The 25,827-nt window shown below is 41.8% G+C and overlaps 1 protein-coding gene across 1 annotated transcript in view; it reads right to left on the bottom strand.

The window, feature by feature from the left end:
• Nucleotides 1-5,259: 5,259 nt before the first annotated feature.
• The window catches only part of CTNNBL1 (catenin beta like 1), a 206,426-nt gene continuing 185,858 nt past the window's right edge, over nucleotides 5,260-25,827 (bottom strand). Inside the window, exons 14-16 of the mRNA XM_037811282.1 lie at nucleotides 18,686-18,823; nucleotides 18,368-18,440; nucleotides 5,260-5,455 (exon numbers count right to left, since the gene is read on the bottom strand). Coding sequence (XP_037667210.1) covers nucleotides 5,367-5,455; nucleotides 18,368-18,440; nucleotides 18,686-18,823 — 300 coding nt within the window. The 3' untranslated portion in view covers nucleotides 5,260-5,366. The remainder of the gene's footprint in view (nucleotides 5,456-18,367; nucleotides 18,441-18,685; nucleotides 18,824-25,827) is intronic.

Raw genomic sequence — 25,827 nt, 5'->3', positions numbered from 1 at the left:
CCTTCTCTGTTTGGAGCTAGCCCATGCTCCCCGTGCAGATTCCTGGTCCTGGTTCCAGAGGGAGCAGAGTAACCCTTATGGACATACTGGGAGCATATATGCCTGGCCCAATTTATCTGGTGGTGGCTGAGGGACTCGCCATTCCATAACTTGTCTTGTGTGCAGCTACTATCAAATGCTGTACAAACAAGTTGTGGTTGCCCGGGAAAGGGGTTCCTGGCTGTAGACTTACACCTGCAGTGCCCAGGACTGAGGAAATCGTTTCCAAAGGAAGGGGGGCATTCAGAACCGCGTAAATGGAATTTCTAGGGCTGCATGTGCATGACAACATGTAAGGCAAGACAAGACATAAGCACAGAGGGGATAAGGACAGCCCCTATGCTTTGGTCTTGAGTTACTCTCTAAACTCATTGTATGGTTAAGCCCTGAAGGAGAGCATTCTCACAGACTGATTTGTAAAGACTGGGAAAGGTGTTTTTATCCCTTCTTCTTCTTTTTTTGGTTAGCTCCTGGTATTCACAGAAAGCTCTGTCATAAGACTAGCTGGATACAAGCTTAAGGAACAGACACCTCAGAGTCTCAATTCCAGTGATTACACATTAAAATATCAAAATGTCCAGTGTGCTGGTTTGGATCTGTTATGTATCCCAGAAAAGCCCATGTTCTTTCAATTCAGTCGTGTGAGGGCAGACCTATTGTGGGTGGGAACTTTTGATTAGGTTGTTTCCATGGAGATGTGACCCCACCCACTAAAGGTGGGTCTTAATCCCCTTGCTGGAGTCCTCTATGACAGGATAAAATGCAGAGACATTTTGGAGAGAGTAGAGAGATGCTTAGAGACAGAAGCCCAGAGACATTTTGGAGAATGGAAACCAGAAGCTGAGCCCAGGAGAGAAGGACCAGCAGATGTTGCCATGTGCCTTCCCATGTGACACAGGAACCCTGGATGCCAGCACCCTTTCCTCCAAGAAGGTATCCTCCTGTTTATGCCTTAATTTGGACATTTTCATGGCCTTAGAATTGTAACTTAATAAATCACCATTGTTAAAAGCCAACCCATTTCTGGTATATCGCATTCCAGCAGCCTTAGCAAACTAAAACACCAGGTTTCAACAAACAATTACAAAACACACAAGAAACAGGAAGTGATGACCCAAGCAAAGGAGAAATTAAGGCATTAGAAACAATCAATGAGGAGGACTAGACCCGGGACATATCAGAGAAAGACTTTTTAAAAATGGTTCTAGATATGCTCAAAGATCTAAAAGACGACATGGACAAAAAAACTAAAGGAAATCAAGAAAATGATAGATGAACATACAAAAAGTATCAAATGGAAATTGTGAAAAGGAACCAAACAGAGCTGAAGACCACAGCAAGAGAAATTTAAAATTCCCTAGAGGGGTTCAACAGAAGATCGGAGGTGGCAGAAGAAAGAATCACTCTGTTTAACAATTAGACAATTGAAATAATTTAGTCTGAAGAACAGAAGGAAGAAACAATGAATAAAAGTGAACAGAACCTGAGTGTTTCGGTTTGCTAAAGCTGTGGGAATGCAATATACCAGAAATGGATTGGCTTTTACAATGGATATTTATTAAAGTAAAATTTACAGTTCTTAGACCATGAAAATATCCCAATTAAGGCACCAAGAGGATGATACCTGGACTCTGAAAAAAGGCTTCTGGCATCTGGGACACCTCTGTCACATGGGAAGGTACATGGCTGGTGTCTGCCGGTCCTTCGCTCCTGGGTTTTGTGGCCTTCAGCTTGGTTCCAGTGGCCTCCTCTGTGGGTCTTCTCTCAGCTTCTCTGGAACTTTTCTCTGTCTCCTCCAGGGACTTTGTCTCTAAGCTCTCTCTCCAAACTTCTGTGGGTGTATCTCTCTCTAAGCTCTCTGGGCTTTTCTATCTTTTATCCTCCCACAAAGGACTCCAGTAAAGGATTAAGACCCACCTTGAATTGGGTGAGTCACATCTCAATTGAAACAACCTAATCAAAAGGTCCCACCCATAACAGACCTGTATCTACAGGATTAAAAGAACATGGCCTCTTCTGGGGGTACATAACAGCTTCAAACCAGCAAACTGAGGAACCTGTGGGATGCCATTAAATATACCAATACACACATTGCGGGAGTTCCAGAAGGAGAAGAGATTTAGGGACAGAAAGAATATTAAAAAAAAAAACAATGGCCGAAAACTTCCCAAGTTTAACAAAAGATGTGGACGTGCATAATGCTCAATGAACTCCAAACAGGATAAACCCAAAAAGACCCACATGCAACATATTATAATCAAACTGTCAAATGCCAAAGGTAAACAGAGACTCCTGAAAGCCCTTGTATGTCATATATGAGAAAGCCTCAATAAGAGTAAGCGCTGATTTCTCATTGAAAACCATGGAAGCAAGAAGGCAGTGGAATGTCATATTTAAAGTGCTAAAAGCAAAAAACTGCCAACCAAAAATACTATATCCAGCAAAACTGTCTTTCAAAAATGAGAGTTTTTGCTGCAAAGGAGAGGCTGGGCCTGCCTATAATTGCGCCTAAGAGTCTCCTCCTGAATGGCTCTTTGTTGCTCAGATGTGGCCCTTTCTCTCTAGCTAAGCCAACTTGGCAGGTAAATTCACTGTCCTCCTCCCTATGTGGGATCTGACACCCAGGGAAGTAAATCTCCCTGGCAATGTGGAATATGACTTCTGGGGAGGAATCTAGACCTGACATTGTGGGATGGAGAATATCTTCCTGAACAAAAGGGGGATGTGAAAGGAAATGACATAAACTTCAGTGGCAGAGAGATTCCAAAAGGAGCCAAGAGGTCACTCTGGTGGGCACTCTTATGCACAATACAGACAAACCTTTTTAGTTTCTAATGAATTGGAATAGCTAGCAGTAAATACCTGGAACTATTAAACTACAACCCAGAACCCCTGAATCTTGAAGATAATTGTATAAAAATGTAGCTTATGAGGGGTGACAATGTGATTAGGAAAGCCATATCGACCATACTCCACTTTGTCCAGTGTATGGATGGATGAGTAGAAAAATGGGGGCAAAACAAAACAAGACAAAAAAACACCCAGTGTTTTTACTTTAATTGTCCTTTTCCACTTTAATTTTTATTCTTATTATTTTTTTGGGTGTAGTAAAGAAAATGTTCAAAAATTAATTTGTTAATGAAAGCACAACTACATAATAATGGTATTGTGAACAACTGAATGTACGCTTTGTATGACTGCATGGTATGTGAATATATCTCAATAAAATTGAATTAAAAAAAAAAGAATGTGACCTTATTTGGAAACAGAATCATTGCAGATGTAATTAGTTAAGATGGGGTCATACTGGAGTAGAGTGGGTCCTTAATCCAATATGACTGGTGCCCTTATAAGAGGAGAAGACACAGAGTTAGAGACACAGAGGAAAGATGGCCATATGAAGGCGGACACAGAGACTGAATCATGCCGCCACAAGCCAAGGAATGTACCAAGGACTTCTGGTAACTGCCAGAAGCTGGGAAGAGGCAAGGATGGACTGCTCCTAGCCTAGAGGCTCCAGAGGGAACGTGGCCCTGCCAATACCCTGATATCAGACCTCTGGCCTCCAGAACTGTGAGAAAATAAATTTGTTGTTTTAAACCAAAAAAAAAAAAAGAGGGAGAGATTAAGAAATTCCCAGATAGGCAAAAGCTGAGGGAGTTTACCACCACTGGACCTGCCCCACAAGAAATGCTAAAGAGAGTTCTGCAGTCTGAAAGGAAAGGACAATAGACAACAGATCAAAGCTGTTTAAAGAAATACGGAACTCCGGTGAGGATAATGACAGGGGTAAATATAAATGCCAGTATTACTGTATTTTTGGTTTGTAATGCCACTTTTTTTCTTCCTATGAGATCTAAATGCAAATACATAAAATATAATAAGAAATCAGTGGTTTGGGACTTATTTTTTTGTGTCAAAAACTACATAAGTGTGGGGGCCCAGAGAGGCCTTGGAACATAATCTGCATATTGAAGTTAAGTTGGTATCAAAGCAAATGAGACTTATAAATTTAGAATGTTAAATTTAAGTCACTGGTAACTACAAAGAAAATATGGAAGAATATGCAAGCTCACAGGGAAATTAGAGTTCAGGCTGCCAGGAGTAGGGGGTAGGAGGAATGGGAAGGTAGTGCACAATGGGTGTGGAGCTTCTGTTTGGGAAGATGGGACAGTTTAGTAACGGAAGGCGGTAAGGGTACCGCAACATAGTGAATATGATTAATCCCACTGCATGTTATGCTTGGGAGTGGCTGAGATGGAAAAGCTGATGTTGTATACATGTTCCCACAATTAAAAAAAAAGAGCAACTAATGAGATAATGACAAAGGCAATACATGATGCTGGATGGAATCTAACAAGGAAAGAGAGAAGGCTCTAAAGGACATTATTAGGACATGAAAAACTAAAATATAGACTGTAAGCTTTAAATATCTTGAGCTTGATAAATGTACTTAAGGTAGATAGATAAGTGTTCAAGAAGCAGGATGTATACAACCTACACTCACGTGTTCAGAAAATGGACTGACGGATACACTGATAAGATTGATGGACAGATAGACAGAATGATATGGCAAATGTTAAAATGGTGGATCTGGATGTCTAGAGGGGTAAGGGAATGTTGGAGTACTGTGTATGGGATTTGTATTATTTTTGTAACTGTCCTGTAAGTTTGAAAGTATTTCAAAATAAAAGGTTTAAAATTTAAAATAAACAAGAAAACAAAAAATACCAGGGCCAGGGCTGCACCTGAGATTCCGACTTCATTGTTTGGGTGGGGCCCAACATTGATGTATCTTTTAACTGCCCTACCCCAAGCTGCCCACTCTCCAGGGTGATTCTGATGTGCAGCAGGCTTCAGATGCTGTTTTGAAGGCTGTGCTCTCTGTGGCCTCACAGTGACATGGAAGCCTCCCAGGGAGTGCTTCTGAACTCTTGTAAACCGCCAGCCTCTCTGTGTTGGGGCTGGATGCCCCAGACAGGTCAGTAGTCTACCCCTTCCCCCTACCACCCAGTTATAAACTGGCAGCTGCATGGCTGACATGCAGAGTAGTCACAGTGGTTATTTTATCAATGACATGCTCTCTGAGCCTCAGTTTCCTCCAGGCAAAATGAGGCCAAAAACTGACCTTTCTCAGATATGTCCTGACACAGCTGTTGTGCAAGTGCTGGGTAAAGGTCAGATGGTAATGCTTTGTTACAAAGAATGCCAGCCCAGGAATACCAAAACTAGCTTTAATTTGTCCAAAAGCCACACTGAGCTATGTAAAAACTGTTTCTGGGAGGGAGGCCCAGAAAAAGTCCATGATGCACAGGGCCAAGGGGCCTTTAGAAGTTCTCCAGCAAGCCCAGGATGCGTTTTTGCTCGTTCTCTCGGAACTCCGGGCTCCGCCCATCCCCGATGTTCTCTGCATACTCTGGGAAGACAAAGGCAGGTTAGGGATGAATCCAAGGCAATCTATGGGGCCCACAATGTCTGGGTTGTTCATACCTTTCCCTGAATCCCAGCTCCCATGGAGACTCATGCTGCTCTAATGGCTCCAGCAGCCCCCACAGTGGCAGTTGTGGCCAAACTCTGTGGTCTTGCATTCAAGGTCCTCAGTGAAAAGGGCCCAACTTACCTTGTGGTGCTTATATTCCTCTCCAACTACACCCTTTACTCACTCACTCATTCATTTATTCCCTCAACACATATATACCAGATGGCTACCATGGGCAGGAGTTGGTCTAGGTTAAGGGTTCTCAGAGTATAGACCCCAATCATCAGCATCCGCCTCAGGCAGGGACTTGTTGGAAATGCGAATTCTTGAGCTGCACCCCAGCCCTACTTAATAGGAAATGCTGAAGGTGGGGCCCAGTCCTCTGTGTTTTAACAAGTCTTCCAGGTGATTCTGATGCATGATCAAGTTTGAGAAACACTATTTGAGGCAATGAGGACAAAGTAATGACCAAAATAGATGAAACACTCTACTCACATGAAGCCTATATTTTAGTGGGGGAAACAAACCAAAGAGTAAATAAATATATAGACTGGCTGCCAGAGGTCTCACTGAGCAGGGGATATGTGCTTAAAGACCTGAAGGAATATCTGGGAGTGGGTGGCAGAAGGACAGCTGGAGCAGAGGCTCTGAGAAGGGAACCTGCTTGGTCCATCTGAGGGTTAGCAAGAAGGTCAATGTGGCCAGAGCCCAGAGCAGGGGGAGGGGCAGATGCACAGATCATGGGGTCCTTGTGAGCCACCATAAGGCCTTTGTGCTTTTCTCTGAATTGGGAAACTATCAGACAGTTTTTGAGCAGAGGAATGACATGATTTGACCTTTAACTGGACCACTCAAGTTGTTGTGTGGAAGATACCCTGGAGGGAGCAAGGGCAGAAGCAAGGAGGTGTGATTTGATGGTGGCTTGGACTAGGGAGGTAATGGCAGAGGTGTGAGATGGAATGTATTCTCAAGGGGGAGACTTACTGATAGGTTGGAAATGGGGTGTGAGTGAAAGAGATGTGGATATTGAAATCACCAAGAAATATGAGAGTAATGCTGAAGAAAGTGACAGTGAGCCAGGAATTCCTTCAAGGAATGAAGGGATCAGATGGCTGATCTGATGGGGCTGTGGGTGGTGTAGTCCACTGATGTGAGATTCAAACAGCAGGGTGTTTTTAGTGAGGAGAAGGAAAGAGGATGGTCAGGGTCAGGAGGTGTTCATGAGGAGCATGCAAGACACCTACTCTGCCTCCAGTGGTAGGAAGAACATGGGAGGGAAAACAGTCACTACTTTAGAAGGGTACAAGAGAGAGTCAGGTTTCAGAGCAGGAAGATACAGGAAATATTCAAAAGGAGGGTGAGGATACAGGAGTTGATGCTGATGACAGAAGATTTTCAGAGGACACAATGGAAGAGTTTTCAGGTGGGTAATCATATGTTCTGGTTTGCCCAAGACAATCCCAATTTGCTCCATTATCCAAGCACAGTAATTAACAGTATTCCATTTCATTCTCAGAAATGTCCTGGTACAGATAAAAAAATTATGCAGTCACCCTGGTTTTTGGAGATGGGGAGGGGTGGGATACGGTGGCAGAAATGATGTAGAACTTAGGGATTAGAGTCCAGGGTACGAGGGGTGATCAGGGGGCCTTGGGCTTCCTGTGGTGACTCCCATAAGCAGGTATAAAGAACTCTCTGGTAAGAGGCTTATGCATAATAAAACATCTGCTGATCCAAATCAGACAAAGACTGAGGAGAGGGAAGAAAGTGTGCAAACCAACCCCACACCCACCCTCTATTCTGGGGAAATAATTTTGCTCCTACTACTTCTACATTTTCCCTCCTTCCTCTTGATTGCTTTGGACATGTGCTGGAAAATGGGATTTGGGATTCAGATGTGCTAGCTGTGTGTTTCCCCCCGGAAATCATCCTGTTCTGTTAGGCCCATCCATCACCTCCAACAGCAAATGGTTGTGATGGCTCTTATTAAAGCCCCTTAAAGAGAGGGCGGGGGTGACTGGAGAATAGGAATTGAGCTGCAGGAGATGGCTGTAGGGCTGTATGTAACTGGGATCTTTGACTCACACGTGAACCATATAGTTGCTGCCCCAGGAGAGAGAGAAATGACCATTATGGCATTTAATACCCCCAGAGGCCTGGTCTGGAAGCAAGAGTCTTAATGGATTGAACTAACACTTTGCTCTCCTAATGTATTCTCAGACCCAGGAGGGAGGAAATGGAGAAAAAAGCCTAATCCTTTGGGATAGTGATTTTCTAATGGAGAAGCCAGCTTCCCTGGAGAGACCTAATCTCTTTAAAGGGATGCACAAAGTAGAGGAAAACCAAAGTCTGGATCAATCCCTTTGCTGAACCACCTCTGCCACAGCCTTAGAAAAACACATCTGTACACAGAGGACCCAGCCTGTGGGCAATATCCTCTGCCACTGCATTGGTGGGGAAGGAGTATACAGAGTCGGGTTACCTGTTCTTTGGAATGGGATGTCAGACTTCTACCTGGGCAGTCAGAATAATCTGAAAGAAGGGTTATCCTATACATTGTGAAATGGGAACTCAAAGTACTGAAAGGTGAATATGTGTAAGGCATTTATATATGTTGTCTCAGTTAATCTCTGCATCAATCCTATGAGGTAAAGAACATATCCCTGTTTACAGATGAAGAAACTGGGGCTTTTTAGAGAAGGTAAGCAACTTGCCCAAGTCTACAATGGTAGAGGAGCTGAAATCCAAACTCCAGAACACATGTGGTGGGCATACACTTACCCAAGCGACACCCTACGCTGTCTGCACCTCATCTTTTGGGGAAAAAAAAAAAAAAACAAAAAACCAACTGATCTGTGAGCATTTCAAAGTGGCCCAGTCCCAGTAGGGCATCTGCCTACAAAGTCTTCATAAAAGTTAAGACTCTAGAGGGAATGTCTTATGGTACGGGGTCCGCAGTAGCCCAAGCAGGCAGAAGTTGGGTGGGCTATCTAAGGCCACACTCTCTACCAGATCACTGAATATCAGAGCTGGCAGGGCTCTCAGAAGTTTACTGCCACCCCGAGGAGGTAGGCGATGGCAGGGTCCTACCTAAACTCAGGTCTGTGGAGCTCATCTGGTGCTCCTTACAATGCCCGTTAGCCTGCACTAACTGTGCTCCTCACCCCCTTGCTCCCCATTTCTTGCCCCTACTCATTCTTTGTTTCCAGAGTAGAATCCTATTTGGAGCAAATATTGGTGGTGCCAGCTACCTCTGGTTATTATAGTTGCTGCAGCAGTTTTTAAATATTGAACAGATTCCTCCCAGAGGTCTTGGGAAAAAGTTCCCTTGCTCTCTGTGTGTGTGTGTAAGCGTGTGAGTAAGAGAGGAAAGAGAGAATGCAGTGAGCGGAGCTAGATGAAGGTAGTACCAAGGGGTGGCGGAGAGGAAGAGAGACGAGGAGAGGGGAGAGAGGGGAAGAGGATGAGCCAGTTGGAGAGAGAGAGAGAGATGGTATACACAACTCCCTTCTCTACTTCCCCAGCATTTTCAAATGCTCTTACAATGAAAGTTTTGATGGAGCTCAAAAACATGCAGCAGTGCTGAACACATAAATATTAAAGCAAACTTTAGACAGCAGGTTTACTATTCAGACATGGAATACAAGCTGTTCTGTTTATGTTAGAAGGAGAGGGAGGGAGGCACTGAGGCTGCTGGATGGTCAGATCTGTCTTTCAGGGTGGAGACTTGGACCAGTGCTCACAAACCTAGTTCAGATCCCTGTTCCTTAAGCCCTAAATACTAACCCTTTAAAGGAGGTGGCGTGGGGGGAGGAGAAGGCGAGAAGAGGAATGCCAATATTTTCACACCAAAAACCCTTGAAGACAGAAATAACCACGAAACAGAAACTAGGAAAGGAAAATCCTTCAGGTCTAACAGATTCCTCAATGTCAGCAATGAACTTGGAAGTTGTTAATGTTACAGCTCTCAAGGAGGAGAACATTTTGCTGGGGATATGGGGTATAACTTCATCAGGGATACCATTAAAATGAAACCCACTCAAAGGGGAAGGAATCTACTTTCTAGCTGATGAAGCTAGCAGGGTCACGTACCCCAAGTCCTGAAAACATTTTAGTTGGTTGGGAAAGCACCCACCAATACCCATTCACCCAAGACCCTGGGGAGCCTGGGCTGGATGCTGACCTACAGGCTTTCCTGCCTGCCAGCTCCAGATGAAAGAGCTGGTCAAGGAAGGGAAGGAAGGAACTTTCATTTACTAGCACCAGGCCCGCAATTGCATTTCAACCCAGAGGCTTCCTGAGAAGGCCAGTATTTATTTCAGGTTTGTCTTTCACAGCGAAGGCTTCAAGGCTCAAACATTTTATCTACTAACTTTCCCAGAGTCACAGAGAGCCAGAATTTATACCGGTCTGGGTATCTTGGTTCTTCCACTCACTAGCTGGCTTAGCTTGGACAGTAATTACAACAATAAAGGGAACTAACATTTACCAAACACTGATTATGTGTCGGGCAACATGTAAGCACTTTACATATGGTACTTCATTTAATTCTCACAGCAACCTCTCGAGGCAGGTTACCTCCATCAAACAAACCTAAAATAAATATTGCCCCTCTCAGGAAGATGAAGGAATTGAGGCTCAGGGAGGGTAAGGAGCTCGCCTAAGGCAGCTAGATAGAAAGTAACAGAGCTTGGATTTGAACCTAGGCAGCTTCAAGGCAGACTCCACTATCTTAACCCTTGGCTTTCTATAACCTTTCTGAGCCTCCATTTCTTCATCCATGAAGTAGGGATAATAATGAGAATTTTGTGAACAAGAGGAGATACCATGTGTAAAATATCTCAGCAGACTACTTGTTACATATTTGGTTCTCAAAGATACTTCTTTCTCTCCCTCTTTTACACAATACTACCCAAGCCAGTGTTTCTGGAAAACCCCCTGGGTAAACTGGGTTCCAGTCTCAGGGAGCAGTAATTCCAAGGCAAATTTCACATCCTGCTGAAAACATCCAGAGATGTCCCTAAGATGCCTCTGAGCTCTGTCAAGGCAATTGGCTATAGGGTTAATTAACACACAGGCCTCTCTCCAGGATCCTTTCTTGCCTCCAAATAGCCCATGGTCACAGCAGCCCTGACCTGGTGCAAGTCACACACACACACCCTAACTGGTCATCAAAAGATAAATCCTATCTGCTTCTGCAGCTTTAAAAACTGCAAAGGAAAAGCTCAGGTTACCAAGTGCACCAAATCAATATGGAAATACATGTTTATGAGCTTCTAAGAGGATATTTCAAGCCATAAAGAACATAAGCAAATTAAATGGCCAAGAGACAATTTCTGAAAGCATTTTGAAGTCTCTGCTCATTCTTTTCACCTACCAGTGAAAGAGTTTAGAGTTAGTAATCTTCCTAAGGTTTCCTCTGCAAAACAGCCCTGCTACTGGACAGTAGTCTCGGCTACTTCCAAGCATCGGGGTGGTCTTCTGACAACTTTCATCAGAAAGCTTTCACTGGACTAAAGTATTTAAGAGACTCTCTGGGGACATCTGTTGTAACTCCTGGCACAGTATTTATACTAAGAACTATTTCCAGGTCACAATTCCTACGCCACATCCAAGGAGATGGCCACCCAACTACGTACATTTATCTGCACATGGAAATCCTTCTTATGCTTCAAGAAGCCAACTCCTCTTTGCAGCCTTCCTGGATCTTCAAGCTCCTTTTAGTCCCCAGCAGAATTAACTGTGCCTTCTTCAATCCCACTGTATTGTCACGTCTTAGCACTGATTTCATTCTGTTATGGGTGAGTTACTGCACCTCGATGGTACTGTATGCCCCTTGAGGATGGGGCCTCCCAAATGTCCCATTCATCTTAGGAGCCCACCCAGCACCTGGTGTGGAGCCAAGTGGATTCTCTATAAAGGTGGATGCCCTGAATGCTCTTTTCTTTTTTAAAAGTATGTAGCAGTGTTATTTGATAGATCCTTCCTTTCTGCAAGATATAATGACTGAGTTTGGAACCAGCTTTCAAAATTACTAGTAACTTGGGTAATGTCACTTAACCTCAGAGGGTCTTGATTTCCTTATCTGCAAAATGGAGATTACAATTCTGCATTCTAGGGTTGTTGTGAGGACCAGAGTTCATGAGCATTAAAATCTTGGCATAGAGGAGGTGCTCAGTGAGTGACCATTCCATTTACTGTAGTTCTGTTTTTTGGGGGGAATAGCACAAAGAAGCCTGAAGACTACCTTTGCACTCACCCAGTGAACATTAACTGAGCCCTCCTCTGTGCCACCCTGATGTCAGGCAACAGAAAGATGAACAGCAGGGAAACTATTACTGTCCTTGAGGAGCACAAGGTCTGATCTGCCCTTCTCTAGCAGCGATAAGATGGGTAAGGAGATCATCACTCCCTCTCAGCCCTATGTGGCCTTTACAGTTCTCATGCCCAGAGCTGCTACCAGTTCCAGGGAAGGCTGGACTTTCTGAGCGCCGAGTAAGCAGTCTGCAGAAAGAAGGACTTTAATGAGACATCAATTATTCCCAGCTCTCTTGGCACCCAAAAAGAAAAGGAGGGAGGGGAATCATGAGAAAGGGGACAGAAAAATAAAGGGAAAAATCCCCTGCTGGGCTTGCCTCATCAGCGTTTTCCTGAGGCCTCAAGGGATACATCAGCTGTCATCCTGCCAGCAAAACTTAGGAAAGATGTAGGCTATAAAAAAAAAAAAAAAAAAAAAAAAAGCTTGCATCTAATTAGTATGTTAAAGAAAAAAAAAAAAGAGGATAAAATGAAGCAACCCAAACTGAAAAACAAAATTCAAATCAAAGAGAATAGACTGATGAGCTGATTTTCTTTATGAGGCTTTGTTTTTTCATGTTTTTTGATGGAAGAAGGGTGGAGGAAGAAGGAGAAGAGAAACAGATGGGCTTTAAGAGGTGGGCCTAAGCAGAGGCCCAAGCCTCCAAACGCCCACTGTAGTCTCCCCACTTTTCAACCTCAACTCTGCCCAGCCACCACAGAGCCCCATAAGGGTCTTCACTGCACTGCTGTTGAGGGGCAGCTCACGGAGAAATGCCACATTGCACAAGCATGCCCTGCTCCAGACCACACTGATTTGGCAGCAGGCTTCCCCTGGAAAGAACTTTTTTTTGTTTTTAAGTCAGTCACGCTGAAGGCCTCTTCGACCTGGGCAATTTCATCTAATTCCCCAGCTTTAAGTATCACCTCCAAACTAAAGACTTCAAATTCTCCAAACCAGTATCTCTCCTGAGCTCTAATGAGAATGTCTGTCTACTGGTGAATAAAGACATGTATCACTACCTTATCCCAATCTCACTGTGTACCTAACAGAACTCAAGAGCCCTGCCTGGCACCACCCCAACTCCACCCCACTGCTCCAGCCTCTTGCATCCCCGTTCTGCTCCACTGATGCTATCAGAGCCCTCACAAAGGCCACAGCTGTCCTGTCCTGCCTCTAGGTCTCTGATTTCTCTGCCTGGAATATGCCTTTCCCTCCAACACCTCTCCCCTGCGACACTGTTCCCAGTCCTGAGGAGGAGTAGCGTCTCCCTCCTCTGAGATTCCATGGTATGGTGTGTGCCTCTATTACTGCCTCCTCACCACTCCCTTAGCACACTGTTCACAACTCTTACACTTACCAGATTTTAATTAGTTTTGAGTATTTCTCCCCAATAGATTGTGAATACCTTGAGTATAGGGATCTCGCTTTTTCTTCTTTTTCTTTAGAACTGGATGGATACAGAGGCTGGCACCGAGCAATGCTAGCTGAGTAGTTATTGAAGCATGTATTTCATTTAGCTCTGAATTTTGGTTGGTCATTTATACATCTATATTCCCCCAGACTACAAACTCCATGAGGACAGGTATTGAGTGACATCTTTGCAGCATGGTATCTAGCACTGTGCCTAGCTCTGAGAAAAGCCTGAGTAAGCATCTGCCAAATTACATTCTTACAAGAGTAGGGTTTAATTCAACAACATTAAAAGTATTTCTTGGGTTCTTATCATGTGCCCAGCATTGCTCCAGGTGCTGAGGATACGTGGTAAACAAAGCAGACAATGTTCCTATGTCATGGGCTTACATTTGAAGGTTGGAAATAGACAAAATGAGTAAACAAACACATAAATAAAAACAATTTTAGACTGTGATAAGGGGTAGAAAGGAAATACACAGGGTGCTGTGATATAAAACAACAGATGGAGAGAAGTAGATGGATTTAAGATCGAGTTTGGAGGAAGAACTGGCAGGATTTATGAATGGACTGGCTGTGAAGGATGATGGAGAGAGAACTGAAGGGCTGGAAATGGGCCTGGAGAGATGGGTATGAGGATCTGGACAGAGGAGGGAAAGAAGGCAGCACAGGAGAGGAATGGAGGCAGGTAGGAATGAATATAGCATTTTTGCGGGACGTTCACTTACTTACTCACTCACCTTCTCACTTCACCACACACTCATTCAACAAGCACTTATTTAGCACATCATAAGTGCTAAATGGAAAACCCACAGCTAACATCACAGTCAATGGTGAAAGACTGAAAGCTTTTCCTCTAAGATCAGGAACAAGACAAGGATGTCCACTGTCACCACTGTTATTTACCCTTGTACTGGAACTTCTAGCCAGAGCAATTTAAGCAAGAGAAAGAAATAAAAGACATTCAGATTGGAAAGGAAAAAGTAAAACTTTCCCTATTTGCAGACAATGTGATTCTATATAAAGAAAATCCTGAAAAATCTACAACAAAGCCACTGGAACTAATAAATAAATTCAGCAAAGTGGCAGGGTACAAGATTAAACACCCCCCAAATCAGTAAAGTTTCTATATACTAGTAATGAACAATTTTAAAAAGAAACCAAGAAAAAAATTCCATTTACAATAGCAACTGAAAGAGTCATATATCTAGGTATAAATCTAATCAAGGATGTAAAGGACTTATACATGGAAAACTGTAAGACATTGCTAAAAGAAATCAAAGACCTAAATAAATGGAAGGACATTCCATGTTCATGGATTAGAAGACTAAATATCGATAAGATGTCAATACTACCCAAAGCTATTTATAGATTCAGTGCAATCCCAATAAAAATTCCAACAGCCTTCTTTGCAGAAATGGGAGAGCCAATCATCTAATTTATATGGAAGGGAAAGGGACCCTGAATACTCAACCCATTTTAAAAGAGAAGAAGGAAGTTGGAGGACACACACTTTCCAATTATAAAATGTATTATGAAACTACAGTAATCAAAACAGCATGGTTTTGACACAAGGACAGACATACAGATCAATGGAATCAAACTGAGACTTCAGAAATCAACCCTCATGTTTATGGCCCACTGATTTTTGACAAGGGTGACAAGTTCATTCAATGGGAAAAGAACAGTTTCTTCAACAAATTGTGCTTGGAAAACTGGATGTCTATATGCAAAGAATGAAGGTGGACTCCTAACTCACACCGTATTAAAAAATCAACTCAAAATGAACCAAATACCTAAATATAAGAGCCAGAACTATAAAACTCCTAAAACATAGGGAAGCATCTTCAGGGCCTTGTGTTATGCAATGGTTTCCTAGACTTTATACCCAAAGCACAGGCAATGAAAGGAAAAAAACAGATTAATGGAACTACATTGAAATTAAAAAGTTTTGTGCCTCAAAGGACTTTATCATGAAAGTAAAAAGACAACCTACCCAATGGGGGAAAATATGTGGAAACTACATATCCAATAAAAGTTTAATATCCAGAACACATAAAGAAATCCTTCAATTCAACAACAACGAAAAACCCCAAACCACCCAATTTAAAAACGGGCAAAGGACTTGAATAGACAATTATCCAAAGAATATATACAAATGGCCAAAAAGCACACGAAAAGATGCTCAATGCCACTAGCTATTAGAGAAATGCAAATCAAAACCATGAGATACCATTTCACACTCACAAGAATGGCTACTAATAAAAAATGGAAAATTATGAGCGTTGGAGAAGATGTAGAGAAACAGGAGGGCTCATTCATTGCTGGTGGGAATATAAAATGGTGCAGCCACCATGGAAAACAGTTTGGTGGTTCCTCAGAAAGTTAAGTACAGAATTACCATATGATCTGGCAATCCCACTTCAAGACATATACCCCAAAGAACTGAAAGCAGGAACTCGGTCAGATAATTGCACACCAATGTTCATAGAGGCATTATTCATAACTGTCAAGATGGAAGCATCCAAGTGTCCATCGGCCAATGAATAAATAAAATGTGGTATATATGTTCAATGGAATATTATTTGGAAGTAAAAAGGTATGAAGTACTGATACATACAAAAACGTGGATGAACCTTGAAGACACCATGTTGAAGGAAATAAGTCAGACACAAAAGGACAAATATTGTAGGATCTCACAGATATGAAATAATTAGAATAAGCAAATCTTAGAGTCAGGAACCAGAACATAGGTTACTAGGGGCTGGAGTGGGCATAGGGCATAACGGGGAGTTAATGCTTAAATTGTACAGGGCAGTCTACTTGCAGGGATGGAAAAGTTTTGGTAATGGATGGTGGTGATGATAGCACAATACTGTGAATGAAATTAACAGCAAAGAATTATATATTTGCATGTGGTTAAAAGGGGAAATTTTAGGTTGTATTTATGTTACTAGAATAAAATATTTTTAAAAAAGGACTGTAAACACAGTGAACCCTATTTTAAACAAAGAACTATAGTTAATATACAATTATAAAAATCTTCTTTTATGAATTGTAACAAATGTTCCACACAAATGCAAAGTGTTAATAATAGGGTGGCATATGTGAAACTCTGTATTTTATGCATGATTTTTCCGTAAACCTACAACTTCTCTAATAAAAAAATAAATAGCACTGCCCCACAACCAAATATTTATTAAGCATCTAGTGTGTGCCCAGCACTTTAATAGGCACTGGAGGGATAAACCAGGATCTGAGAAAGATAGAAGCCTGAACAACCAAAGGTATACCTGTTAGGATTTTAGAAAGGAAAGCATCCGCCTACTATGTGTCAGCACCAGTTAAAAACACTTTTTCTTTCTCAGAAGATCACTGTTTTGATTACAGGGATAGAGGTTTAGGGAAGAAACACCTAAATGAGAGATGGTAGAGCTGAGAGTAATAAAAAGTTCGAATTGAACACGTAGGCATTAAAAGAAAATGCCACTTAAAAGACGGAATTGCAAATCACCACAGCTACACCTTAGGGAGGAGGTAGAATGACACTCTGAGCAGTAATTCATATGAATCACACTTGAGAATGAGATGGGAGCACCCAGGATGCTGCAGTGGAAGGCAAGATACTAGGTGAGGCTCATGAATGGGTATCTTCTTTACTCTCCTCTTTTTCTCAGGGAGAAAATGATAGATTCCAAGGTCTCAAATTCTCCATCTGCAAAATGGGCAGAATGAATTCACTATTTTCACCTGCCTGGGAACCCTATGCTGACAATGTGATTTCTAGCCCCTAATCCTTTATTCATACTGCTCATTCTTCCTGGAATGCCCTGTCTCTAGCCTCTAAGACCCTGCTCACTGCTACCCCTTTCACAAGGTTTCCCACAGGATTTTAGCTATGCTTCACTTATAATAATGTTGATGATAATTATAATATTTCATAATACTCATAATAACTAATATTTACCGAGAACTTATGAAGAGTCAGACACTCTACATACATCAATTCATTTAATCCTCTCAGCCATTCTATCAGGTCATAGAACAAAAGGGTATGTTGCCTTGAGGTTAACACAGTAAGTAGCAGAGCCAGTATTCAAATTCAGGAGGGATATCTCAAAGTCCACATTCTCAACCTCTCTTCACTTTAAAGTGTGTATTATTTATCTTCACATTTCATCTCCCACCTGTAACAGGAGCTATAAACAACTTAAAGGCAAACCCTCTGAGTAAACCTAGCCTACTCTCTTAGAAAGGGGTAGATAGAGGTCCAGAGAGGGAAAATGATGGATCTGTGGTTACCTGGTCCACTTTACTATCTGAACTCTGGCGTGATCAATACCATAGAGTCTAACACTGGCCTTGTAGTGGGCCATGTATGTTAGTCTACACTCCCCAGTTAGTGCTTAAGTGGCCCGAGGGTGGAGCTGCATCACCGAGTCCAGTACAGGGCCTGGCCTCTTGATCAGGGGCTTGCTCACTGACTGGAGACCTCTCGGAGCCACTCAGACTGGGTCAATGTGGCAAAGGACCTGACAGCATTTGAAGGGACTCCTTGGGGCAGGTGAGGGAAGGAGACTCACACTGACGGCACTTACTATGTGCCAGGCACTAGACTAGATGCTGTCATGTATCATCTCATTTAATCCTGGCAAGTTTCCTTTTTGGTGAATAACTTGTGATGACATTCACACAGCTGATGGGAGGTAGAGCTCTCTGTACTACACCACATTGCTTCAAACTCACTTTTGTCTATCTTGCACAGCACCAGCTATTTCTTGTCACTTTCTTGCTTTTTCCCGCCAAGAAAGCAATTTCCTTCTACTTAGATGCAGATTAGAACTGAACTTTTTGTTGGTTTTTTGTTTTGCCTTTTTCTACTTTTTTTTAAAATTTTAACAATTTTTTTTAGCCTAAGTACTTCTTCATTTAAAAAACTTTAAATTCTTTAGGGTCAGAGGCAGAGAATAACTAAGTTAGTGCCCTCTCTGGACACACAGTGAGCTGGACATGACACTGGAGCTTTTAACGCAACAATGCTGAGCACCTAATACCAGGGATATTGCCTGAGACTCATTCAAAAAAATAAGTATCGTCTAATTCTCTGGGGCTCCAGACACAAGCAATATACAACTCACCCTTGATGATGTGCCTGACAATTTTGATGGAGCTTCCTCGCATGTTTAGGATCTGGTGAACCCTCTGACGAATCTAATAAAGAAGGCAGAGTTTGGGGAATGAAAGAAAAAGGATCATTTGACCTGGCAGACACCAGAATACATCTTACTGAAAGTATTCACTCCATCCCCATCCCTGAAAAAGAGGACCCACATGGAGAGAAGGAATTCAAGGAGAGGGCGATCCACTTCTTCCCTTGAAAGTCTCTATCTAAGCAGGTGGCAAGTAAGGAGTCAGGATGGATAGGCCCATCCAGGGCAGGGTAGGCTCCCTCCTACCTGGGGGACATTGGCATTGCAGATCTCGGCCATGATGTAGCAGATATGTTGGAGAACAAAGAGCCCTGCGTCCAAGCGCCGGAGGTAAAACTCATCCTCAATGTCATTATCTATGATCTCTCCACGCCGGACCATGTCCTGGGAACAAATGAATATTTGGAAATAAAATCTGGGAGGTGAGTGGAGGAGGAAAGAATAGACTTCTTTTCTCCCATAACACACAAAAGAAGAGTAACAACAACAGAAAATCACTCAACCTTGATTTGTCGTCTACTTCTCTCATTATTCTGAAGTATCTTTCTTAAGTTCTTTATTCTTAATGGATTAGAGGCCCCAAGGAGTCAAGCTTAAAGACCATATTTTTCTATATGATGAGTTAGGGCCAAAATTATCTCATTCACATATTCAACCTAGAAAAATAAGCTGAAGGGACATAAATCTAAGCTATTTACCTGCTTCCACTAACTCTTTCCTCTTTGGTTCTGGCCTTCACAAGTAATCTGTCCACAGGATATATTTGACTCTCTTTCCCTTTCAAATAAAATTAAACTTAGGGAAGAAAAGTCCCCTTTCTCCACAACCCTGTTTTGATACACTGGTGAAACTGATGACATAGGCACTCAACTTGAGTACATTTGCCCCTTCTGGCTCACATTTTGTCCATTGCAAAATGCTACCAACCTTTCCATTGCATCTCCTAAGTCCAATGCTCCTCTAGGCAAAAGCCCTAAAAAAGTGATGGAAATTGCATAACTATATAGCTTACATGGTGTGTCTGTGTGATTGTGAAAACCTTGTGGCTCACACTTCTTTGATCCAGTGTCTCGACAGATAAGTAAGAAAATGGGGACAAAAACTAAATGAAAAACAGGGTGTGATGGGGGGATGGAATGTTTAAGGTGTTCTTTTTTACTTTAACTTTTTTTTTTTGGAGTAAGGAAAATGTTCAAAAATTGATTCTGGTGATGAATGCACACTATATGATGGTACTGTGAATAATTGCTTGTGGATGATTGTAGGATATGTGAATATATTTCAATAAAACTATATTTAAAAAGAAAAAAAAAAACAAAAACAAAAAAAAAAAAAAACAAAAAAAAAACAAAAACAAAAACAAAAACAAAAAAAAAAAAAAAAGTGATGGAGTCTCTTCCCTAAACCTTTGTAGTGCCAGGCCTGCCACTATTCTTTTCTAGTGGATTTTTAAAAAACAGCTTTATTGAGATGTAATTCACATACTATACAATTCATCCATTTAAAGTGTACAATTTAATGGCTTTTAGAATATTCACAGAGTTGTGCAACCACCACCACAATCAACTTTAGAACACTTTCATCACCCCAGAAAGAAACCCCACCTAGTGGATTCTTAATACCTCTGCTAAGAGAGTTCTTCCTGCCAGCAAAGGATCCTACCACCTTCACGCCTGGGGATTCTGGCAGTATCTTTCAAGTCCACACTATTTCTAAGTTACTTCTACCACAAAACCTTCCCTGATTACCTTAAGATAGCTTCTTATTTAAAGCTACCAATTGCTCCTTTCCAAAAGCACCTTTGACAAGCTACTCCATAACATACTAATTCCAGTCATCATCAACTCCCACTGTTTCTACGGCCTTAATTTTATGATGAACTGAGGGCTTTGTGGAGGCAGGGACTGAAATTTATTTATCTTTATATCCCAGCTCAGTACACATCCATGCAGTGGATGAGAGAAAATGACATCTCTGTTTTGGACTGTGAGTTCTCAGGAGTGAGAACTGGGTAGGGGATTCATTCCATACAACTAGCAGAGTGGCCTAAGAAGACAGGTGCTTAACTAAGCATGCTTTTGATGACAACAATCATTTCTTAATTCTGTCCGTAGTTTTATGGCCATGGTTCCCTCTGACAATTCAGGTTCCTGTCACTGACAGAAGCCCTTGGGACCCTGCTCTCCATTCTCCTGAACTGGAAGGACTTACCATTGTGGCCATCAATCTCCAACACAAAGCCCTCAGAGACTATTGAGAGATAGATAATGTAATTCATTATTTGCCCAGGGGGCCAGCCTGTAGCAATACAAGGCTACTTTTCATCTTATTCCTGAAGGCCTCCATCTATGAGGCAAAAGAGGGCTGTAGACTCTTTGTTGCTCAGATGTGGCCCTCTCTCTCTGGCTAAGCCAACTTGAAAGGTGAAATCACTGCCCTCCCCCCTACGTGGGATCAGACACCCAGGGGAGTGAATCTCCCTGGCAACGTGGAATATGACTCCCAGGGAGGAATGTAGACCTGGCACCGTGGGACGGAGAACATCTTCTTGACCAAAAGGGGGATGTGAAAGGAAATGAAATAAGCTTCAGTGGCAGAGAGATTCCAAAAGGAGCCGAGAGGTCACTCTGGTGGGCACTCTTATGCACACTTTAGACAACCCTTTTTAGGTTCTAAAGAATTGGGGTAGCTGGTGGTGGATACCTGAAACTATCAAACTACAACCCAGAACCCATGAATCTCGAAGACAGTTGTATAAAAATGTAGCTTATGAGGGGTGACAATGGGATTGGGAAAGCCATAAGGACCAAACACCACTTTGTCTAGTTTATGGATGGATGTGTAGAAAAGTAGGGGAAGGAAACAAACAGACAAAGGTACCCAGTGTTCTTTTTTACTTCAATTGCTCTTTTTCACTCTAATTATTATTCTTGTTATTTTTGTGTGTGTGCTAATGAAGGTGTCAGGGATTGATTTAGGTGATGAATGTACAACTATGTAATGGTACTGTAAACAATCGAAAGTACAATTTGTTTTGTATGACTGCGTGGTATGTGAATATATCTCAATAAAATGATGATTTAAAAAAAAAAAAAAAAAAAAAAAAAAAAAAAAAAAAAAAAGAGGGCTGTAGAATGCCAGGCCCTGCAATGTCTGGCAAATCACCACCACTAATTCCCAGCTTCATTTAGTAGCAAATTCCTTGGTAATCTGGTAATAGTGTTAATATTCACTAGGCAGTCATGGAGAACTGGTCTGATGTCCAAGGTGTTTAAAAACAGAAGGGCCTCTTTAGTTTCTCATTTACTCAAAATCATAACTTACTGCTCCAGAACTCTTAAATGTTCAGCAGCTGGGGGCACAGGAAGGAAAACTACTCCTGACTTTCAGTCATGCAGAAAATATTTGCTGCTAATACTTTACATTTCTATAATGCTATAGAGTTTGAAGAGTTTTTTTCACTTATATGATCCTTACTACCAAATTTAATGAGGGCAGGAGAGGGATTATTAATCCCATCGTACAAATTAGAAACGAAGGCACACAGAGGTTGAGTAAGTTGCTCATAATCACATAATTAGCAGTTACCAAGACTAGAGATTCTCTGTCTGATTTACCTCTGATGTGGAAATCAAAACCAGGGAGTGGAGTGTTCAGAACCCTGGCCCTACTAAATGCCTTCTGGCAGAACACCTTTCTAAGCATTGAGTTAAGGCAGTAAAAGAAGGTGAAGGCAAGGGGAAGCCTTGCTTTAAATAAGGAACTAACTGTCAGGGAGGTCACAGAAACCCAGGTAACGACCAGAAAGTAAAGGGATATGGCACACCCACAAGATGGTTAAGATGTTAGGGTATCCTGGAAGAAGTAACTTTGGGGTCAGTTGTCAAGGCTTATGATGGGCAGAGAGCAGAACGAATGCCTTAAAGGCATGGCCTGTCCATTGTCTGAGGTCTTACCTAATGTAATATAATTAATGTCTAAAATGTGATGTTTCTTTTAAAACTTTTCCTGAGATACAATGGCAGATATTATTTTTCAGTCCTTAGAACCCAAAGCCCTGAATTTATACCTCTTTTAGGGTATTTCCTATGTCCTGCATTGTCATAGTTATTAGATGTAACAATTATCCAGGTGTGTACCTCTTTCCCATGCAGGTTCCTTGAAAGCAAAAATTGTGTTTTTCTTATCTTTGTACCTTAGAAAGCACTTTGCATGGAGCTTTTTGCTTAGTAGGCTCTCAGAAAGCATGTGGCAAACAGAACTGAAAATAAGCAGGGAGAGGTTTAGAGCTGTTTAATAAGCTGTGTGTGCTAAGACTTATATGGTTGAGGTAGAAGGCGAAACACCAGGAAATGGTGAGAGGGAACAGTGCCTTGCAGGGCTAGATGGTGGGAGGTTTGAATGTTGAACAGAGAAGTTAGTCATGATGGGCTGCAGACTCAGCATTGTGCAGAAAAATGTCATGAGCAAGAATACGCGAACAGCTGTATGATGGACATACAGGCTCACGCTGGCTCACAAGATTGAGCGGCAAGCAGAGTAAAGAGTTGCAGGGCCACAGTATTAGCCTTGTAACAAGTAGATCAGACGAAGAGAGAAGAGAAGAGATGAGACAAAATGAGATGAGACGAGTACTTCAGAGGTTGCAAATATGGGACGCTGAGTGTAATGCACTCATCTATGCATCCAATAAAGCTATCCTGAACACTTAATGATGTGCCAGGTATTGTGTGATATGCTGAGGGAAGCAAAGATAAATACAACAACAATCTATATAATCAAGGAGTTTATCACCTAATGAGGTTACAAACATGAACAAATTATTTTTTCTAAGATGTAATAATGACTCTTATAAATTACTTTTCAAACCACACAGAGGATAGACTAAGTATTTCTGGGAGAACTCTGGAGAATTCAAAGGAAATGTGATGTCTGAGCTAGATTTTGAAGGAATTTGACAAGCTGGGAAGGACATTTCAAGAAGGAGTAACAGCATGAATAAAGGTACAGAAAAGTCAATTTGGTTAGTGTGGAGGAAGAGAACAATGGAATAGCAGTATCACTAATAAAGAGGTTAGAAAGAAGAAGGGGGCATTTTTTGTTTGTTTATTAAATTTCAGCTATTGGCAGATGTTCATTTTTTTATTTCTTATTTTTGATGGATCACTACATACTAGCCATTGTGTGAGGTAGTCTGAATAACAGCCACCCTTACCATCACCTAAGAGGAGTAGCTGGCATTTAATTAGGGCTTATTATGAATCAGGCATAGTGCTAAATGCTTTATGTATATTAATTTCTTCACTTCTCATAACAATATTGGGAAGCTGGGATTATTACCCCCACTTTAGATGAGGAAACTGGCTTAAGAAAGGTAACCACTCAAAGGCTGCAAGGTAGGACTCAAAGCCAGGTCTGTGTAGCTCTTTTCATACTACCATGTTTGTGGAGGTATGGATATCAGAGTTCTCTGGAGAACAAAAGAAGATGGAAAATAAGAGTTGCAGAAAGGACCAAGAATGGAACTTAGCTAAATTAAGTTTCTCCAATTCCTTTTCCACATTCTTCCCCACAATCTGGTCTTCTTTTAACCAGACAGATACATGGTACACCCCCTAGTTTCTCAAATTATTGCCACCTAGAAAGGATGGACTCAAGAAAGCAATGCCAAACCAAACCCATTTTTTCCCTCTTTCCTCAGAAATGCAAGACTGACAATTTTCAATTCAACATTCTACTTTAGACATATGGCCATATGATCTGAAAGTGAAATTTTCAAATGCAGATCTGAGATACGACTATAGCTCATCTCCAAGAAAGGCATCACCATCACTGCATTGAACATGTACAAAGATGAAACAGAGATTGGCTTCTGAAGACAAAGTTTCTGCCTGACAGTTTCAGAAGCATCATAGAAACCAGCATGCACAGAAGCTGACTGCTGTCGGGACAGCACCTTATCCAACCTGTCATGACTCTGTGGAATGGAATATTTAAGCTGAATGGATATAGGGAAGTTGAACACAGATGTGTACTCAGTGTTTAAAGGGAAATTAAAAAAGCCGGATGATTACGTTTCATTCTGATGGAAAATAAAGAAGCAAGAAAGTTTGGGCACAGTTCTTTTAGGTACATATTCTCAAGTTTTGGTATGTTTAAAAAGAATTGGGATAGCCTATCCCCTCCATTCTCCACCCCTCACCTTCCCAGCCCTGTCTTTCTATGTAAGGACAAATATTACATGTGTATTGTTGGTCACAAGGCAGAAACACCACAGTGCTGAAGGCTGCCAACAATAGGAATTGATTTCCTTTCCCTGTCTCAGCACATCCCAACTGCAGTCCTTCTTTTAAGGTCCAGCTGAAATGCTACTTTCTATAACTATATCATCTCCCCAGGATGGCAGCCATCTCTTCCCCCCAGAGCTGCATGTCCATAATGCACCCATGGCAACTGCTGCTTTCTCTCTCATGTCCTGGCTGTGCATGAGCCTCATTTCCCTCTCAAGTTACTGAGTGCCCCAAAGGTAGACTCTGCCTCAATGATGAGAGGAAGCATTCAGTAAAGGTCTTAAAAATGAATGAATGGATTAATGAATATCTGGTTCCTCTCCTGATTTTCCAAGATACCAAATCAAAATCTGACCTTGAGATAAGGACTTAATATAGTTCCTTGGATAACTGCATTTGAGGAAGTAGAATTAGACATCTGAAAGAACTTCTAAGGGTGTCTGAAACTCCAAAATGGTGGTTGGTACACCTCATGATCATCTGGCTGGGATCTGGTTTTTGGAGAAGAAATATCAAGTTCTATGAATTAAAAAAAAAAAAAATGAAATTCTTTGTGTCTTTGTTGCTACCCCATTCCTTCCCCCAATAAAAGAGACCAAAAGAACTAAAGGAGTCTGATTTACAGTACTCTGAAGGTGATGTATTAGTAATATGAAAGAGGACTTGTTTCACTAGTGGTAGGAAAGAACTGAATTATTCCTAATTGACCAATGAGACACATTTCAAAAGTGACTTGGCAAAGAACAGAGTGCAGTCAACTGGCCCATGCAGAGATCAAACCTGCTGTACAACTTCCTCAGCAGATTGCCACTGAACCAACAAGCTACAAATACCCCATTCTAAAGAAGGTAACCAGCCTCCCCTCACTTTCCTTCCCTCTCAGCAATCCTTGACAGTACAAGAATTTAGGTTAAATGGATATTGGGGACCTCTCTGAACTGTGGTATATGAATTCTACAAGCAAGTTCCTCTGCCAGGGGGAGAAAGGATGCTAAGCAAATGGGATCAAGTCCCAATTCTAACACTAACTTACTAGTGTGCTTAAGTAAGTCATTTAATTTTTCTTGGCTTCAGCTTCTTTGCTTGGAAATAAGAACC

The sequence above is a fragment of the Choloepus didactylus genome, chromosome 19, assembly GCF_015220235.1.
Source record: "Choloepus didactylus isolate mChoDid1 chromosome 19, mChoDid1.pri, whole genome shotgun sequence".
Taxonomy (NCBI): Eukaryota; Metazoa; Chordata; class Mammalia; order Pilosa; family Megalonychidae; genus Choloepus; species Choloepus didactylus.
Note: the sequence above shows the minus strand (reverse complement) of the source record. Positions and strands in the feature narration are given on the sequence as shown.